The sequence below is a fragment of the Oncorhynchus gorbuscha genome, linkage group LG04 (assembly GCF_021184085.1).
Source record: "Oncorhynchus gorbuscha isolate QuinsamMale2020 ecotype Even-year linkage group LG04, OgorEven_v1.0, whole genome shotgun sequence".
NCBI classification, from domain to species: domain Eukaryota; kingdom Metazoa; phylum Chordata; class Actinopteri; order Salmoniformes; family Salmonidae; genus Oncorhynchus; species Oncorhynchus gorbuscha.
This window is the reverse complement of record NC_060176.1, coordinates 84,680,296-84,701,676: the sequence shown is the minus strand read 5'-3', so window position 1 is coordinate 84,701,676 and position 21,381 is coordinate 84,680,296. Positions and strand designations below refer to the sequence as shown.

General features: G+C 43.4%; 1 protein-coding gene across 7 annotated transcripts in view; it reads right to left on the bottom strand.

The window, feature by feature from the left end:
* The window catches only part of cacnb2b (calcium channel, voltage-dependent, beta 2b), a 140,718-nt gene that overhangs the window by 85,595 nt on the left and 33,742 nt on the right, over positions 1 to 21,381 (bottom strand). For 6 of the 7 annotated variants that reach the window (XM_046348234.1, XM_046348237.1, XM_046348238.1 and 3 more), the window contains exons 6-11: positions 21,352 to 21,374; positions 13,074 to 13,154; positions 9,669 to 9,727; positions 9,445 to 9,554; positions 7,160 to 7,168; positions 5,201 to 5,352 (exon numbers count right to left, since the gene is read on the bottom strand). In XM_046348234.1, the coding sequence (XP_046204190.1) occupies positions 5,201 to 5,352; positions 7,160 to 7,168; positions 9,445 to 9,554; positions 9,669 to 9,727; positions 13,074 to 13,154; positions 21,352 to 21,374 (434 nt within the window). The remainder of the gene's footprint in view (positions 1 to 5,200; positions 5,353 to 7,159; positions 7,169 to 9,444; positions 9,555 to 9,668; positions 9,728 to 13,073; positions 13,155 to 21,351; positions 21,375 to 21,381) is intronic. The other variant, XM_046348235.1, reaches the window with a different exon arrangement.

Here is a 21,381-nt window from a genome sequence, read left to right as displayed (position 1 = left end):
TTTACTAACCCAGCTGTCAGGAACCTTTACTAACCCAGCTGTCAGGAACCTTTTAACCCAGCTGTCAGGAACCTTTACTAACCCAGCTGTCAGGAACCTTTACTAACCCAGCTGTCAGGAACCTTTACTAACCCAGCTGTCAGGAACCTTTACTAACCCAGCTGTCAGGAACATTTACTAACCCAGCTGTCAGGAACCTTTACTAACCCAGCTGTCAGGAACCTTTACTAACCCAGCTGAATAGAACCTTTACAAACCCAGCTGTCAGGAACCTTTACTAACCCAGCTGTCAGAACCTTTACTTCAGGAACCTTTACTAACCCAGCTGTCAGGAACCTTTACTAACCCAGCTGTCAGGAACCTTTACTAACCCAGCTGAATAGAACCTTTACTAACCCAGCTGTCAGGAACCTTTACTAACCCAGCTGAATAGAAACCCAGCTGAATAGAACCTTTACTAACCCAGCTGAATAGAACCTTTACTAACCCAGCTGAATAGTCAGTTGAATAGAACCTTTACTAACCCAGCTGTCAGGAACCTTTACTAACCCAGCTGTCAGAACCTTTACTAACCCAGCTGTCAGGAACCTTTACTAACCCAGCTGTCAGGAACCTTTACTAACCCAGCTGTCAGGAACCTTTACTAACCCAGCTGTCAGGAACCTTTACTAACCCAGCTGTCAGGAACCTTTACTAACCCAGCTGTCAGGAACCTTTACTAACCCAGCTGTCAGAACCTTTACTAACCCAGCTGTCATAGAACCTTTACTAACCCAGCTGTCAGGAACCTTTACTAACCCAGCTGAATAGAACCTTTACTAACCCAGCTGAATGCACCTTTACTAACCCATAGAACCTTTACTAACCCAGCTGAATAGAACCTTTACTAACCCAGCTGTCAGAACCTTTTAACCCAGCTGAATAGAACCTTTACAAACCCAGCTGTCAGGAAACCAAACCCAGCTGTCAGGAACCTTTACTAACCCAGCTGTCAGGAACCTTTACTAACCCAGCTGTCAGGAACCTTTACTAACCCAGCTGTCAGGAACCTTTACTAACCCAGCTGTAAGGAACCTTTACTAACCCAGCTGTCAGGAACCTTTACTAACCCAGCTGAATAGAACCTTTACTAACCCAGCTGTCAGGAACCTTTACTAACCCATCTGAATAGAACCTTTACTAACCCAGCTGAATAGAACCTTTACTAACCCAGCTGTCAGGAACCTTTACTAACCCAGCTGTCAGGAACCTTTACTAACCCAGCTGAATAGAACCTTTACTAACCCAGGTGAATAGAACCTTTACTAACCCAGCTGAATAGAACCTTTACTAACCCAGCTGTCAGGAACCTTTACTAACCCAGCTGTCAGGAACCTTTACTAACCCAGCTGAATAGAACCTTTACTAACCCAGCTGAATAGAACCTTTACTAACCCAGCTGAATAGAACCTTTACTAACCCAGCTGAATAGAACCTTTACTAACCCAGCTGAATAGAACCTTTACTAACCCAGCTGTCAGGAACCTTTACTAACCCAGCTGAATAGAACCTTTACTAACCCAGCTGAATAGAACCTTTACTAACCCAGCTGAATAGAACCTTTACTAACCCAGCTGTCAGGAACCTTTACTAACCCAGCTGTCAGGAACCTTTACTAACCCAGCTGTCAGGAACCTTTACTAACCCAGCTGTCAGGAACCTTTTCTAACCCAGCTGTCAGGAACCTTTACTAACCCTGCTGTCAGGAACCTTTACTAACCCAGCTGTCAGGAACCTTTACTAACCCAGCTGTCAGGAACCTTTACTAACCCAGCTGTCAGGAACATTTACTAACCCAGCTGTCAGGAACCTTTACTAACCCAGCTGTCAGGAACCTTTACTAACCCAGCTGTCAGGAACCTTTACTAACCCAGCTGTCAGGAACCTTTACTAACCCAGCTGTCAGGAACCTTTACTAACCCAGCTGTCAGGAACCTTTACTAACCCAGCTGAATAGAACCTTTACTAACCCAGCTGTCAGGAACCTTTACTAACCCAGCTGAATAGAACCTTTACTAACTCAGCTGAATAGAACCTTTACTAACCCAGTTGAATAGAACCTTTACTAACCCAGCTGAATAGAACCTTTACTAATCCAGTTGAATAGAACCTTTACTAACCCACCTGTCAGGAACCTTTACTAACCCAGCTGTCAGGAACCTTTACTAACCCAGCTGTCAGGAACCTTTACTAACCCAGCTGTCAGGAACCTTTACTAACCCAGCTGTCAGGAACCTTTACTAACCCAGCTGTCAGGAACCTTTACTAACCCAGCTGTCAGGAACCTTTACTAACCCAGCTGTCAGGAACCTTTACTAACCCAGCTGTCAGGAACCTTTACTAACCCAGCTGTCAGGAACCTTTACTAACCCAGCTGTCATGAACCTTTACTAACCCAGCTGTCAGGAACCTTTACTAACCCAGCTGAATAGAACCTTTACTAACCCAGCGAATAGCACCTTTACTAACCCAGCTGTCAGGAACCTTTACTAACCCAGCTGAATAGAACCTTTACTAACCCAGCTGAATAGAACCTTTACTAACCCAGCTGAATAGAACCTTTACAAACCCAGCTGTCAGGAACCTTTACAAACCCAGCTGTCAGGAACCTTTACTAACCCAGCTGTCAGGAACCTTTACTAACCCAGCTGTCAGGAACCTTTACTAACCCAGCTGTCAGGAACCTTTACTAACCCAGCTGTAAGGAACCTTTACTAACCCAGCTGTCAGGAACCTTTACTAACCCAGCTGTCAGGAACCTTTTCTAACCCAGCTGTCAGGAACCTTTACTAACCCAGCTGTCAGGAACCTTTACTAACCCAGCTGTCAGGAACCTTTACTAACCCAGCTGTCAGGAACCTTTACTAACCCAGCTGTCAGGAACCTTTACTAACCCAGCTGTCAGGAACCTTTACTAACCCAGCTGTCAGGAACCTTTACTAACCCAGCTGTCAGGAACCTTTACTAACCCAGCTGTCAGGAACCTTTACTAACCCAGCTGTCAGGAACCTTTACTAACCCAGCGAATAGAACATTTACTAACCCAGCTGTCAGGAACCTTTACTAACCCAGCTGAATAGAACCTTTACTAACCCAGCTGAATAGAACCTTTACTAACCCAGCTGTCAGGAACCTTTACTAACCCAGCTGTCAGGATCCTTTACTAACCCAGCTGTCAGGAACCTTTACTAACCCAGCTGTCAGGAACCTTTACTAACCCAGCTGTCAGGAACCTTTACAAACCCAGCTGAATAGAACATTTACTAACCCAGCTGTCAAAAACCTTTACTAACCCATCTGAATAGAACCTTTACTAACCCAGCTGTCAGGAACCTTTATTAAACGATATCATAACCACCATCGATAAAAGACAGTACTGTGCAGCCGTCTTCATCGACCTGGGCAAGGCTTTCGACTTCTGGCCCTTCCTTGGACACTGTGCTATCTAACCTCCAAACAAGCTTCAATGCCATACAACACTCCTTCCGTGGCCTCCAACTGCTCTAAAACGCTAGTAAAACCAAATGCATGCTTTTCAACCATTCGCTGCCTGCACCCGCACGCACGACTAGCATCACCACCCTGGATGGTTCCGACCTACAATATGTGGACATCTATAAGTACCTAGGTGTCTGGCTAGACAGTAAACTCTCCTTCCAGACTCATATCAAACATCTCCAATCTAAAATCAAATCTAGAGTCTGCTTTCGATTCCGCAACAAAGCCTCCTTCACTAACACCACCAAACTTACCCTAGTAAAACTGACTATCCTACCGATCCTCGACTTCGGGCGATGTCATCTACAAAATAGCTTCCAATACTCTACTCAGCAAACTGGATGCATTTTATCACAGTGCCATTCGTTTTGTTACTAAAGCACCTTATACCACCCACCACTGCGACCTGTATGCTCTAGTCGGCTGGCCCTCGCTACATATTCGCCGCCAGCTCCAGGTCATCTACAGGTCCATGCTAGGTAAAGTTCCGCCTTATCTCAGTTCACTGGTCGTGATGGCAACACCCACACGTAGCACGCGCTCCAGCAAGTGATCCACTGATCATCCCTAAAGCCAACACCTCATATGGCTGCCTTTCCTTCCAGTTCTCTGCTGCCTGTGACTGAAACGAATTGCAAAAATCGCTGAAGTTGGAGACTTTTATCTCCCTCACCATCTGCTATCTGAGCAGCTAACCGATCGCTGCAGCTGTTCATAGTCCATCGGTAAATAGCCCACCCAATTTACCTACCTCATCCCCATACTGTTTTTATTTATTTATTTTTCTGCACATCAGTATCTCTGACTGCACATGACCATCTGATCATTTATCACTCCTTTGTTAATATGCAAAATTGTAATTATTCACCTACCTCCTCATGCTTTTTGCACACAATGTATATAGACTCTTTTTCTTTTTTTATACTGTGTTATTGACTTGTTTATTGTTTACTCCATGTGTAACTCTGTGTTGTTGTCTGTTCACACTGCTATGCTTTATCTTGGCCAGGTTACAGTTGTAAATGAGAACTTGTTCTCAACTAGCCTACCTGGTTAAATAAAGGTGAAATAAAAATTTTAAATAAAAACTAACCCAGCTGAATAGAACCTTTACTAACCCAGCTGTATAGTACCTTTACTAACCCAGCTGTATAGTACCTTTACTAACCCAGCTGTATAGTACATGTACTAACCCAGCTGTATAGTACACTCACTAACCCAGCTGTATAGTACACTCACTAACCCAGCTGTATAGTACACTTACTAACCCAGCTGTATAGTACACTTACTAACCCAGCTGCGAGGAACCTTTACTAACCCAGCTGAATAGAACCTTTACTAACCCAGCTGTATAGTACCTTTACTAACCCAGCTGTATAGTACCTTTAGTAACCCAGCTGTATAGTACCTTTACTAACCCAGCTGTATAGTACATGTACTAACCCAGCTGTATAGTACCTTTACTAACCCAGCTGTATAGTACACTCACTAACCCAGCTGTATAGTACACTTACTAACCCAGCTGTATAGTACACTTACTAACCCATCTGCGAGGAACCTTTACTAACCCAGCTGAATAGAACCTTTACTAACCCAGCTGTATAGAACCTTTACTAACCCAGCTGTGTGGAACCTTTACTAACCCAGCTTTGAGGAACCTTACCTTGGGGGAGGAGACCTTGATGTAGACCAGGATGGGGGCCAGAGATGTTTTAGACAGCTGGATGGGGTGGTTCACTGTGTCTGCATCCAGAACCACCAGTTGTAGGCTCCGGGCTAGCTCAAAGATCCGCTCCACCTCCCCCTGGATTTGGGCTGCAGAGACATGGAGCATGGTGGTCACTAAAACCTCCATGAATTAACCCTCCAATCAAACCCTAAGCTTTCTAAACAAGCCCTGACGTATCGAAATGTTACAGGATAAATGATCACATCTACTGTGTCCTTTTATACAGCACAGTCTAGAGCAGAGGTTTTCAAAGTGTGAGGCACGCCTCCCCAGGGGTGTGCCATAGAGTTACAAGGAATGTGTGAAAGGAAAGACAAGTCAAACTGTATTCAGTTATCCAATAATGAATTAATATAAAGCCTGTTTCTAGTTACAATCACAGGGGAAATGCATATTTAACGTTTCTTTAACTTGGCAAGTAACTTAAGAACAAATTCTTATTTACAATGGCGCACCTACCCCGGGCAAACCCGGACGACGCTGGGCCAATTGTGCACTGTCCTATGGGACTCCTAAACACGGCCGGATGTGATATAGCCTGGAATCAAACCAGGGACTGTAGTGATGCCTCTTGCACTGAGATGCAGTGCCTTAGACCACTGCACCACTCGGGAGCCCAAAGCAGTTTCTATGGCTGCATTTAAAAAGGGGCTTTCCAGAGCTAACATGTTTATTTCTTAACTCCTAAAATTGCAAGAGTTGCATCATTTAAAAAATGCAACTACAAACTGAGTTTCTAGCATGGTTATGGCAATAATGCAACAGAGCTCTTAAAGTTGCACGGGCTTCTAAAAAGGGCACTGGCTTCTTAAAAGGGCACTGGCTTCTTAAAAGGGCACTGGCTTCTTAAAAGGGCACCGGCTTCTTAAAAGGGCACCGGCTTCTTAAAAGGGCACCGGCTTCTTAAAAGGGCACTGGCTTCTAAAAAGGGCACCGGCTTCTTAAAAGGGCACCGGCTTCTTAAAAGGGCACCAGCTTCTTAAAAGGGCACTGGCTTCTTAAAAGGGCACTGGCTTCTTAAAAGGGCGCTGGCTTCTTAAAAGGGCGCTTTCTTCAAAAGGGGCACTAGCTTCTTAAAAGGGTGCTGGCTTCTAAAAAGGGCACTGGCTTGTTAAAGTGGCGCTGGCTTCTAAAAAGGGCGCTGTCTTCTGAAAGTGTCTCTGGCTTCTTAAAGTGGCTCTGGCTTCTTAAAGTGGCTCTGGCTTCTTAAAGTGGCTCTGGCTTCTTAAAGTGGCTCTGGCTTCTGAAAAGGGCACTGGCTTCTTAAAAGGGCGCTGGCTTCTTAAAAGGGCGCTGGCTTCTTAAAAGGGCGCTGGCTTCTTAAAGTGTCTCTGGCTTCTTAAAGTGTCACTGGCTTCTTAAAGTGGCTCTGGCTTCTGAAAAGGGCACTGGCTTCTTTAAAGGGCACTGGCTTCTTTAAAGGGCACTGGCTTCTTAAAAGGGCACTGACTTCTTAAAGTGGCACTGGCTTCTTAAAGTGGCACTGGCTTCTTAAAGTGGCTCTGGCTTCTTAAAGTGGCTCTGGCTTCTTAAAGTGGCACTGGCTTCTTAAAGTGGCTCTGGCTTCTTAAAGTGTCACTGGCTTCTTAAAGTGAAGGAGGGTTTCTATATAGAACAGTCTACACGTAGACCAGTGGGAGGGTTTCTATACAGAACAGTCTACACGTAGACCAGTGGGAGGGTTTCTATACAGAACAATCTACACGTAGACCAGTGGGAGGGTTTCTATACAGAACAATCTACACGTAGACCAGTGGGAGGGTTTCTCAACAATTGCTCTTTGAACAGCAGTGAGGAAGAGGGTCAGACTCAAATGAGCTAACACTGTTTTAGTCATACACCTGCTTACACTATGGTTAATGTACTATATAATATTAGTAGTATTGTACATACCAGCAGTATCTGGAACCAGACAGCAAAGAGAGGGACAGGGGGTAAAGAACCAAGTTAATTACTTTCCCACTACTGTACAGTTAGGTTAGTCAATATACTGTAGACCCTGTCCTGATTGGGTGTGTGACATAACATAGTACTTCACTGAGAAAAGGAAACCGCAAGATCACAGTTCACTTGAAAAACCAACAAACACTAGGTTTCGAAAACTCACTCAGGAAACGAACGAACATAGTAAATAATTCAAGCTTCTGCAAAGGGCAACAGAAAACGCATCTTTTAACAGGGAAATCATAATGAGTAAATTGAACACACTGAGTGTCATTAATGTCTCTAGGACGGTCTCTAGTGACAGGTGGAACCGGGTATGATACATTACCTCATTATCAACCCTGTTCTGATGTGGTATGATACATTACCTCAATATAAACCTGGTCTGTTTGGGAATGGACATTACCCCGATATAAACCTGGTCTGTTAGGGTATGGACATTACCCCGATATAAACCTGGTCTGTTAGGGTATGGACATTACCCCGATATAAACCCGATTTGATTGGGTATGGACATTACCCCGATATAAACCTGGTCTGTTAGGGTATGGACATTACCCCGATATAAACCTGGTCTGTTAGGGTATGGACATTACCCCGATATAAACCTGGTCTGTTAGGGTATGGACATTACCCCGATATAAACCTGGTCTGATTGGGTATGGGCATTACCCCGATATAAACCTGGTCTGATTGGGTATGGGCATTACCCCGATATAAACCTGGTCTGATTGGGTATGGGCATTACCCCGATATAAACCTGGTCTGTTAGGGTATGGACATTACCCCGATATAAACCTGGTTTGATTGAGTATGGACATTACCCCGACATAAACCAGGTTTGATTGGGTATGGGCATTACCCCGACATTAACCTGTTCTGATTGGGTATTGGCATTACCCCGATATAAACCTGCTCTGACTGGGTATGGGCATTACCCCGATATAAACCTGTTCTGATTGGGTGTAATATTTATTTTATAAACCTGACCGATCACTGTATGGTTTCTTGATGTGATCATCCTGTCTGGGTTGGCGCCTCCCCCTTGGGTTGTGCCGTGGCGGAGATCTTTGTGGGCTATACTCAGCCTTGTCTCAGGATGGTAAGTTGGTGGTTGAAGATAACCCTCTAGTGGTGTGGGGGCTGTGCTTTGGCAAAGTGGGTGGGTTATATCCTTCCTGTTTGGCCCTGTCCGGGGGTGTCTTCGGATGGGGCCACAGTGTCTCCTGACCCCTCCTGTCTCAGCCTCCAGTATTTATGCTGCAGTAGTTTATGGTGTCGGGGGGCTAGGGTCAGTTTGTTATATCTGGAGTACTTCTCCTGTCCTATTCGGTGTCCTGTGTTAATTTAAGTGTGCTCTCTCTAATTCTCTCTTTCTCTCTTTCTTTCTCTCTCTCGGAGGACCTGAGCCCTAGGACCATGCCTCAGGACTACCTGACATGATGACTCCTTGCTGTCTCCAGTCCACCTGGCCGTGCTGCTGCTCCAGTTTCAACTGTTCTGCCTTATTATTATTGGACCATGCTGGTAATTTATGAATAATATAATAATAATAATATATGCCATTTAGCAGACGCTTTTATCCAAAGCGACTTACAGTCATGTGTGCATACATTCTACGTATGAACATTTGAACATCTTGGCCATGTTCTTTTATAATCTCCACCCGGCACAGCCAGAAGAGGACTGGCCACACCACATAGCCCGGTTCCTCTCTAGGTTTCTTCCTAGGTTTTGGCCTTTCTAGGGAGTTTTTCCTAGCCACCGTGCTTCTACACCTGCATTGCTTGCTGTTTGGGTTTTTAGGCAGGGTTTCTGTACAGCACGTTGATATATCAGCTGATGTACGAAGGGCTATATAAATACATTTGATTTGATTTCTATAACATTGTATTTTAAAATATGGTTGCTATAATATTGTATTGTAAAGTATGGTACCTGTAAGTGTTCTGATTATTTTGAGACCCAACCCCAAATCAACAATAATCTACTGTGCAAGTAACTGATCAATAGCCAGCCAGCAATAGTACATTATTAGCGAACATTATGACCCACAGGGTTCTAGACAAACAAAAAGGAAATTAACTGTTAAGTTTTCTGGTGAGTTTAGCGAATGTGTTAGTTCCTGTGGTAAGGTGTGTTAGCCCATACTTTAATCTAGATTAGTTACCATGACACAGTTAGGATTACGGGGGTTGGGGTTAGAGGATTAGGGCTGGGGTTAGATACCTTACCTAGGTTAGAGCGTGTGTTTGAGCGGTCCATCAGGGCTTTCTTGTTGGGGTTGTTGAGTATGGACCGCTTCGCTAGAGCGATGTCTGCAGTCACACGAGTTATAGTAATTCTGAGAAACACAGAGAAAACGTGATATTTTAGTTGAAGTTAAAACTTTTGGATAAACAATATGTATATTTTATTTATTGTCAAATCCACAGTTGATACAACCTGTATAACTCACCTCCCTTCAAATCTGTGTTTTAAAAAGTCGAAGAGTGCTTTCTGCATCATGTCTGTTACCTAGGATCACACAGAAACACCCTCCATCACATGTACAGTATGTAACATCAGATGGCTCCTCCATCACATGTACAGTATGTAACATCAGATGGCTCCTCCATCACATGTACAGTATGTAACATCAGATGGCTCCTCCATCACATGTACAGTATGTAACATCAGATGGCTCCTCCATCACATGGACAGTATGTAACATCAGATGGCTCCTCCATCACATGGACAGTATGTAACATCAGATGGCTCCTCCATCACATGTACAGTATGTAACATCAGATGGCTCCTCCATCACATGTACAGTATGTAACATCAGATGGCTCCTCCATCACATGTACAGTATGTAACATCAGATGGCTCCTCCATCACATGTAACATCAGAGTATGTACAGTATGTAACATCAGATGGCTCCTCCATCACATGTACAGTATGTAACATCAGATGGCTCCTCCATCACATGGACAGTATGTAACATCAGATGGCTCCTCCATCACATGGACAGTATGTAACATCAGATGGCTCCTCCATCACATGTACAGTATGTAACATCAGATGGCTCCTCCATCACATGGACAGTATGTAACATCAGATGGCTCCTCCATCACATGGACAGTATGTAACATCAGATGGCTCCTCCATCACATGGACAGTATGTAACATCAGATGGCTCCTCCATCACATGGACAGTATGTAACATCAGATGGCTCCTCCATCACATGTACAGTATGTAACATCAGATGGCTCCTCCATCACATGGACAGTATGTAACATCAGATGGCTCCTCCATCACATGGACAGTATGTAACATCAGATGGCTCCTCCATCACATGGACAGTATGTAACATCAGATGGCTCCTCCATCACATGGACAGTATGTAACATCAGATGGCTCCTCCATCACATGTACAGTGCATTCAGAAATAATTCAAACCCATTGACTTTGCACATTTTGTTACATTACAGCCTTATTCTAAAATATATACAGTTGAAGTCGGAAGTTTTACATACATCTTAGCCATATACATTTAAACAATTCCTGACATTTAATCCTAGTAAAAATTCCCTGTTTTAAGTCAGATATGATCACCACTTTATTTTAAGAATGTGAAATGTCAGAATAATAGTAGAGAGAATGATTTATTTCAGCTTTTATTTCTATCATCACATTTCCAATGGGTCAGAAGTTTACATACACTCAATTAGTATTTGGTAGCATTGCCTTTAAATTGTTTAACTTGGTGCAAACGTTTTGGGTAGCCTTCCACAAGCTTCCCACAATAAGTTGGATGCATTTTGGCCCATTCCTCCTGACAGAGCTGGTGTAACGGAGTCAGGTTTTTAGGCCTCCTTGCTCGCACACGTTTATTTCAGTTCTGCCCACAAATGTCCTATACCTTGACTTTGTTGTCCTTAAGCCATTTTGCCACAACTTTGGAAGTACAGTGGGCAGAACAAGTATTTGATACATTTTGCAGGTTTTCCTACATACAAAGCATGTAGAGGTCTGTAATTTTTATCATATATACACTTCAACTGTGAGCGACGGAATCTAAAAGAAAAATCCAGAAAATCACCTTGTAGGATTTTTAAGTAATTAATTACCATTTTATTGCATGACATATGTATTTGATCACCTACCAACCAGTAAGACTTCTGGCTCTCACAGACCTTTTTCTTTAACATTTACATTTACATTTAAGTCATTTAGCAGACGCTCTTATCCAGAGCGATTTACAAATTGGTGCATTCACCTTATGACATCCAGTGGAACAGTCACTTTACAATAGTGCATCTAAATCTTAAAGGGGGGGGTGAGAGGGAATACTTATCCTATCCTAGGTATTCCTTAAAGAGGTGGGGTTTCAGGTGTCTCCGGAAGGTGGTGATTGACTCCGCTGTCCTGGCGTCGTGAGGGAGTTTGTTCCACCATTGGGGGGCCAGAGCAGCGAACAGTTTTGACTGGGCTGAGCGGGAGCTGTACTTCCTCAGTGGTAGGGAGGCGAGCAGGCCAGAGGTGGATGAACGCAGTGCCCTTGTTTGGGTGTAGGGCCTGATCAGAGCCTGGAGGTACTGAGGTGCCGTTCCCCTCACAGCTCCGTAGGCAAGCACCATGGTCTTGTAGCGGATGCGAGCTTCAACTGGAAGCCAGTGGAGAGAACGGAGGAGCGGGGTGACGTGAGAGAACTTGGGAAGGTTGAACACCAGACGGGCTGCGGCGTTCTGGATGAGTTGAAGGGGTTTAATGGCACAGGCAGGGAGCCCAGCCAACAGCGAGTTGCAGTAATCCAGACGGGAGATGACAAGTGCCTGGATTAGGACCTGCGCCGCTTCCTGTGTGAGGCAGGGTCGTACTCTGCGGATGTTGTAGAGCATGAACCTACAGGAACGGGCCACCGCCTTGATGTTGGTTGAGAACGACAGGGTGTTGTCCAGGATCACGCCAAGGTTCTTGGCGCTCTGGGAGGAGGACACAATGGAGTTGTCAACCGTGATGGCGAGATCATGGAACGGGCAGTCCTTCCCCGGGAGGAAGAGCAGCTCCGTCTTGCCGAGGTTCAGCTTGAGGTGGTGATCCGTCATCCACACTGATATGTCTGCCAGACATGCAGAGATGCGATTCGCCCTCCTGTTCTCCACTCATTATCTGTATTAACTGCACCTGTTTGAAATTGTTACCTGTATAAAAGACACCTGTCCACAGAAACTCCAGGGAAGTCATATTCCTGGTCGTAATACTGGTAGTTCTGGTGAGTTATCGTTACTCTAATATCCAGTAGTTCTACCCGGGAGTGTGTATTAACACAAAACATTTCCTGAGCTGATAATATAAAAAATAGAAATACTGCAAAGTTTCCTAAGAGCAAGTCGCGATGCTGCTATCTCCGTCGACGCCATCTTCTACATAATATACATATACACAATATATTCTACATATATCTATCCTGATGCCTAGTCACTTTACCCTGCCTTCATGTACATATCTACCTAAAATACCATATTATTATCTATCCTGATGTGTAGTCACTTTACCCTGTCTTCATGTACATAGCTACCTCAAATACCTTATAAATATCTATCCGGATGCCTAGACTCTTTACCCTGCCTTCATGTACATATCAACCTCAAGTACCTCTTACCTCTGCACATTGATCCCTGTATATAGCTCCATTCTTGTGTATTTTACTGCTCGTGTTATTTTCTATTTGATTTATTATTATTCGTTTTTAACTCTGCATTGTAGGGATTCAGAAGCATTTCAATGTAAAGTCTACACCAGTTGAAACAAACGTTTCGATCCTGCAAGGATCTTTGTCAGGTTATTTCCCGGTAGTGTGTGTAGGGGCCACTTACCTCTAAGCCCTTCAGTGAGGGCCCCATCAGCACCACAGGCCGCATGGTAGGAACCACGTCATAGGCTGCCACCTGCTCCCCCTACAGTAATCACAACACATTAAACAGTAAGTAACCAATCGGATACAGGAAGAGGAAACCAATGCAGCTGAAGAATTGGCCCAGGATTCGGTGCATCACAGATGAAAACTTGTGAGTTTAAAACATAGTAATTTAATGAAATACAACATTTTTTTGCCCAATGTTATATGCTGGCAATGTTTGTAAGTGAGAATGTTGTCAAGCACAGTATATATTAAACAAATTAACTATGTTTTATGTAGACATTGTTCTGAAGCCAAAAAATAAAGGAAATTCAGGAGCACCACAATGCCTACTTCACCCAATGCTCTACCAAGGGTTTCCAGCACACATCTTTTACCTACTACAGTAGCTACTGTAAGCCAATATATTGGGCTTCAAACAATGTGTAAGACGGTTACTTAGGTTATCAAACCTTCCCAAACAGCCTAATTCATGCTCATAGAGGTGCTCCCACAATAATGGATTTGTAGAAAGACGTGAAGAGGGCACGACAATGCCTATTCACCCTCAGAAGACTGAAAAGATTGGGCATGGGTCCTCAGATCCTCAAAAAGTTCTACAGCTGCACCATCGAGAGCATCCAGACTGGTATGGCAACTGCTCGGCCTCCGACCGCAAGGTGCTAGAGAGGTAGCATATGGCCCAGTACATCACTGAGGCCAAGCTTACGGACTATTCAGAACCTCTATACCAGGCGGTGTCAGAGGAAGACCCTACAAATTGTCAAAGACTCCAGCCACCCAAGTCATAGACTGTTCCCTCAGCTACCGCACAGCAAGCTGTACTGGAGCGCCAAGTCTTGGTCTAAAAGTCTTCTTAACAGCTTGTACCCCTGTCATGACTTCTCCCAGTTGCGTTTATGACCCCTCCATAAATACCTTTGCCCCTTTTCTCTCCACTCTACAGAATGGACTATTGGAAAGCCCTTGGTTAACATAGAGAGACTATGGTAACATCAAAAGGTTGGGGAATGGAACAATATTTCCCTTTCTCAACCAGTTGAAAGTGTCCATTGGTACTTAAAGAATATGATGTCAGATTAGTTGTCTGGGACATTATATCTGATGATAGGATGACATAAATCGTATCTTGGAAAGTCTACACATTCTCAGATTCACATGGAATTGTTGTGCAATTTAAATCTTTAAATACAAAACTATTTGTAAAAAGATTAAATGTAATTTTAGCTTCTAAATGAGATAATTGTTTTCATAAGTAAACTATGCTCACTCAGTGGCCACGCCCAAGTGATCAGACATTGGTTGAGAACAATGAAACACTCCCTTCCCACAGTAAAAAAAATAACATTGACAAAAGTCAACTTTAGTTCCCGACGACGTGAGGACTAGTGTCCATACGTTTAAAAGGGCTAATTTCAACTGCAACCTAATGAAATTCACATTTAGTTCCCGATGACATGGGGACTGGTTTCCATATGTTTAAAAGGGTGAATTTCAATATGGAGGTGACAATCACAACGCTGGTGAATTTCGACTAGACCACCCAGAATACGAGCTGATTATGGCAATGTGGTATGAACTTTGAATGATTATTCACTGAAGAAGAGATACATCCTAGATGCAGCTGTAAATGTACGAAAACTAGGAAAGGACAGACAATCTCAGAAGAACGATACTGTAACGTATCCGCTCTACAACACTATGACCAGAAATATTCTTCAAAGGACAATGACTATTTCTACTGGGTTAACCAGTTTTCCATCTTTGACCCATCTATCGAAGGGTTGCTCAGAGTAATTATACATATCCTGCATTTTCCTTTTCCGAATCGGCGGTTATTAGAATGAATAAGAATCTGTATTTATGGTAGCATAGCTTCTCAAGGTCCGAAAGACCCAATCGCTTTGTCCCTCACTCTTCACTTTCTTTCATTCAAACCCAACCCCTTTCCTTTGTGTAGCCAGCCGTCATCTAGGGTTAGCCCAATAGGGGATATTCATGACGTGATTAGTAGTCCATGTGTGATCTATAATGTGTATATATATATGTACTTCTGTGTGATTATTTAGGTATTTAGTAAATACATAATTAAGCCAAGTTGTGTATTGCTGATTCAACATATTAGATGGGGTTCGTGCAGAAAATGAGACCGATTGAGGTGACAATTAATAATTGACTGCTATTGATATTAAAGATCTTTAAGTGAGTTGAGTCGGGAGATAACTGCTCTATGTAAATTAATGCTTCTGTGGTGCCCCAGGGTATTAATGGATTAATTGTTGCATGGTTTAATTCAATAACATAATGAATGTTTTATTTATTTTTATTTCACCTTTATTTAACCAGATAGGCCAGATCGAGAACAAGTTTTCATTTACAACTGCGACCTGGCCAAGACAAAGCAAAGCAGTGCGACAAAAAACAAAAACACAGTTACACATGGAATAAACAAACATACAGCCAATAACACAATAGAAAAATCTATATACAGTGTGTGTAAATGTAGTAAGATTAGGGAGGTAAGGCAATAAATAGGCCATAGTGGCAAAATAATAACAAATTAGCATTAACACTGTTGTGATAGATGTGCAGATGATGATGTTCAAGTAGAGATACTGGGGTGCAAAAGAACAAAATAAATAACGATATGGTGATGAGGGAGCTGGGTGGGCTATTTACAGATGGGCTATGTACAGGTGCAATGATCAGTAAGCTGCTCTGACAGCTGGTGCTTAAAGTTAGTGAGGGAGATATAAGTCTCCAGCTTCAGCAATTTTTGCAATTCGTTCCAGTCATTGGCAGCAGAGAACTGGAAGGAAAGGTGGCCAAAGAAGGTGTTGGCTTTGGGGATGACAAGTGAGATATACCTGCTGGAGCGTGTGCTATGGGTGGGTGCAGCTATCGTGACCAGTGAGCTGAGATAAGGCGGGGCTTTACATAGCAAACACTTCTAGATGACCTGGAGACAGTGGGTTTGGCGACAAATATGAAGCAAGGGCCAGCCAATGAGAGCATACAGGTCGCAGTGGTGGGTAGTATATGGGGCTTTGGTGAGAAAACAAATGCCACTGTGATAGACTACATCCAATTTGCTGAGTAGAGTTTTGAAGGCTATTTTGTAAATGACATTGCCAAAGCCAAGGATCGGTAAGATAATCAGTTTTACGAGGGTATGTTTAGCAGCATGAGTGGAGGAGGCTTTATTACGAAAAAGGAAGCCGATTCTAGATTTAATTTTGGATTGGAGTTGCTTAATGTGAGTTTGGAAGGAGAGTTTACAGTCTAAACAGACACCTAGGTATTTGTAGTTGTCCACATATTCTAGGTCAGAACCGTCCAGAGTAGTGATGCTAGTCAGGCGGGCGGGTATGGGCAGCGATCGGTTGAAGAGCATGCATTAAGTTTTACCGGCATTTAAGAGCAGGTGGAGGCCACTTCAATGCTGTATGGCATTGAAGTTCGTTTAGAGGTTTGTTAACACAGTGTCCAGAAGTATACAGACTGGTGTCGTCTGCGTAGAGGTGGATCAGAAAATCACCTGCAGCAAGAGCGACATCATTGATCTATACAGAGAAAATAGTCGGCCCGAGAATTGAACCCTGTGGCAGGCTGGCTTCCTCCACCTTTTGGTTGTTGATCTGTTTTCACCAGACAACACTGTCTCCACTCATCTACACACTGCATACACTGCTGATCATATTACGTCCACAGCATTGTTATATTTATTATTATTTAGTTTAATACATGTATTCCTTATTACATTTACAGATGATGAGTAAACCCATGATTTAGGTCAACATTTTCATTGAACCAGACATTGTAGAGTCTTCTGATAACTATGACGGGGAAGAAACAGAAACCAAATCAAATCAAATCAAATGGTATTTGTCACATACACATGGTTAGCAGATGTTAATGGTCCTCATACACATGGTTAGCAGATGTTATTGGTCCTCATACACATGGTTAGCAGATGTTATTGGTCCTCATACACATGGTTAGCAGATGTTATTGGTCCTCATACACATGGTTAGCAGATGTTAATGGACACATGGTTAGCAGATGTTAATGGTCCTCATACACATGGTTATCAGATGTTATTGGTCACATGGTTAGCAGATGTTATTGGTCCTCATACACATGGTTAGCAGATGTTATTGGTCACATACACATGGTTAGCAGATGTTATTGGTCCTCATACACATGGTTAGCAGATGTTATTGGTCACATACACATGGTTAGCAGATGTTATTGGTCACATACACATGGTTAGCAGATGTTAATGGTCACATACACATGGTTAGCAGATGTTATTGGTCCCCATACACATGGTTAGCAGATGTTATTGGTCCTCATACACATGGTTAGCAGATGTTAATGGTCACATGGTTAGCAGATGTTATTGGTCCTCATACACATGGTTAGCAGATGTTAATGGTCACATGGTTAGCAGATGTTATTGGTCCTCATACACATGGTTAGCAGATGTTATTGGTCCTCATACACATGGTTAGCAGATGTTAATGGTCCTCATATACATGGTTAGCAGATGTTAATGGTCACATGGTTAGCAGATGTTAATGGTCCTCATACACATGGTTAGCAGATGTTATTGGTCACATACACTTGGTTAGCAGATGTTATTGGTCCTCATACACATGGTTAGCAGATGTTAATGGTCCTCATTGTTAGCAGATGTTAATGGTCACATACACATGGTTAGCAGATGTTATTGGTCCTCATACACATGGTTAGCAGATGTTATTGGTCCTCATACACATGGTTAGCAGATGTTAATGCGAGTGTAGCAAAATGCTTGTGCTTCTAGTTCCGACAATGCAGTAATAACCAACAAGTAATCTAACCTAACAATTCCAAAACTATTACCTTATACACACAAGTGTAAGGGGACAAAGAATATGTACATAAAGATATATGAATGGGTGATGGTACAGAGCGGCATAGGCAAGATACAGTAGATGTTATCGAGTGCAGTATATACATATGAGATGAGTATGTAAACAAAGTGGCATAGTTAAAGTGGCTAGTGATACATGTATTACATAAAGATGCAGTAGATGATATAGAGTACAGTATATACATATACATATGAGATTAATAATGTAGGGTATGTAAACATTATATTAGGTAGCATTGTTTAAAGTGGCAAGTGATATATTTTACATAATTTCCCATCAATTCCCATTATTAAAGTGGCTGGAGTTGAGTCAGTGTGTTGGCAGCAGCCACTCAGTGTTAGTGGTGGCTGTTTAACAGTCTGATGGCCTTGAGATAGAAGCTGTTTTTTAGTCTCTCGGTCCCAGCTTTGATGCACCTGTACTGACTTCGCCTTCTGGATGATAGCGGGGTGAACAGGCAGTGGCTCGGGTGGTTGTTGTCCTTGATGATCTTTATGGCCTTCCTGTGACATCGGGTGGTGTAGGTGTCCTGGAGGGCAGGTAGTTTGCCCCCGGTGATGCGTTGCGCAGACCTCACTACCCTCTGAAGAGCCTTACGGTTGTGGGCGGAGCAGTTGCCGTACCAGGCGGTGATACAGCCCGACAGGATGCTCTCGATTGTGCATCTGTAGAAGTTTGTGAGTGCTTTTGGTGACAAGCTGAATTTCTTCAGCCTCCTGAGGTTGAAGAGGCGCTGCTGTGCCTTCTTCACGATGCTGTCTGTGTGGGTGGACCAATTCAGTTTGTCTGTGATGTGTACGCCGAGGAACTTAAAACTTACTACCCTCTCCACTACTGCTCCATCAATGTGGATAAGGGGGTGTTCCCTCTGCTGTTTCCTGAAGTCCACAATCATCTCCTTAGTTTTGTTGACGTTGAGTGTGAGGTTATTTTCCTGACACCACACTCCGAGGAACCTCACCTCCTCCCTGTAGGCCGTCTCGTCGTTGTTGGTAATCAAGCCTACCACTGTTGTGTCGTCCGCAAACTTGATGATTGAGTTGGAGACGTGCGTGGCCACGCAGTCGTGGGTGAACAGGGAGTACAGGAGAGGGCTCAGAACGCACCCTTGTGGGGCCCCAGTGTTGAGGATCAGCGGGGTGGAAATGTTGTTGCCTACCCTCACCACCTGGGGGCGGCCCGTCAGGAAGTCCAGTACCCAGTTGCATAGGGCGGGGTCGAGACCCAGAGTCTCGAGCTTGATGACGAGCTTGGAGGGCACTATGGTGTTAAATGCCGAGCTGTAGTTGATGAACAGCATTCTCACATAGGTATTCCTCTTGTCCAGATGGGTTAGGGCAGTGTGCAGTGTGGTTGAGATTGCATCGTCTGTGGACCTATTTGGGCGGTAAGCAAATTGGAGTGGGTCTAGGGTGTCAGGTAGGGTGGAGGTGATATGGTCCTTGACTAGTCTCTCAAAGCACTTCATGATGACGGAAGTGAGTGCTACGGGGCGGTAGTCGTTTAGGTCAGTTACCTTAGCTTTCTTGGAAACAGGAACAATGGTGGCCCTCTTGAAGCATGTGGGAACAACAGACTGGGATAGGGATTGATTGAATATGTCCGTAAACACACCAGCCAGCTGGTATGCGCATGCTCTGAGGGCGCGGCTGGGGATGCCGTCTGGGCCTGCAGCCTTGCGAGGGTTGACACGTTTAAATGTTTTCCTCACGTCGGCTGCAGTGAAGGAGAGTTCGCATGTTTTAGTTGCGGGCCGTGTCAGTGGCACTGTATTGTCCTCAAAGCGGGCAAAAAAAGTTATTTTGTCTGCCTGGGAGCAAGACATCCTTGTCCGTGATGGGGCTGGTTTTCTTTTTGTAATCCGTGATTGACTGTAGACCCTGCCACATACCTCTTGTGTCTGAGCCATTGAATTGAGATTCTACTTTGTCTCTATACTGACGCTTAGCTTGTTTGATTGCCTTGCGGAGGGAATAGTTACACTGTTTGTATTCGGTCATGTTTCCGGTCACCTTGCCCTGATTAAAAGCAGTGGTTTGGGCTTTCAGTTTCACGCAAATGCTGCCATCAATCCACGGTTTCTGGTTTGGGAATGTTTTTATCGTTGCTATGGGAACGACATCTTCAATGCACGTTCTAATGAACTCGCTCACCGAATCAGCGTATTCGTCAATGTTGTTGTCTGACGCAATACGAAACATATCCCAGTCCACGTGATGGAAGCAGTCTTGGCGTGTGGAATCAGATTGGTCGGACCAGCGTTGAACAGACCTCAGCGCGGGAGTTTCTTGTTTTAGTTTCTGTCTATAGGCAGGGATCAACAAAATGGAGTCGTGGTCAGCTTTTCCGAGAGGAGGGCGGGGCAGGGCCTTATATGCGTCGCGGAAGTTAGAATAACAGTGATCCAAGGTTTTTCCAGCCCTGGTTGCGCAATCGATATGCTGATAAAATTTAGGGAGTCTTGTTTTCGAATCAAGGCAGTGAGTCACATATATCTTTCTAAATTAAATCAACCTCTTCACCCTCGTTAATTTAAATTCAATTGTGTAGTTAGGTGCCCAGTTATTGTCCATTTGTCATTTATTCAGTGGGGAGAAGCATTAGCGCCTAGCTGGGTACCAACGTCCTACAGCACATTGTCTAGGAGGATTAAGTTAGGAATAGGTGTGAAAAAAAATATTTTTACTTTTCTGTTTGTGATTTCAAAATGATGACTAATGAGCAGTGTAAAATAAAGACATTTAGGAAAGGGAAAGAGCAGAACAGTTTTTTTTGTAGCATTTTTTTATTTACAAAATCAAACGTCAGTGGCATTTGGCCTACGGCAGTTTTAGCTTTTGCTCATTTGCATAGTTAGTTATTTAATTCCAGCATTCATTTCAGAATTTTAAAAATGTCTTTGTTTACTGCACTGTTTTATCATTTACATACTGTCACATTTCTTTTGTCTTAGTATTTATTGAGTTAAAAAATGATTTAATGTAACAAATCAAACATTAAACATTGTAAATAATTTATTTAGAAACAGGCATTTATTTGCTGAAATGTGTGCCGTTGCCCAGCTATTGAAAGGGAAGGGGCAATTTGAGACTCATCATTTGATATAAGTTATATTATATGTGTAGCATTTATCATGGATAGTCAAAAGGAAATGTCTGCCGTTTTCAGAAGGTGAATAGCTCAATTTAAGCAGGGAGTGTGTTATGTACTTCCAATCAAGGTGATTTGCAAATTTCACATTGAGCTTTTACCAAAGCCTACCATTATAACGCTGAATGGCATGAAAATAACACACGGACATACAAACACACTTACCGACTTCTTTTGAGCTTGAGCAACTGTGGG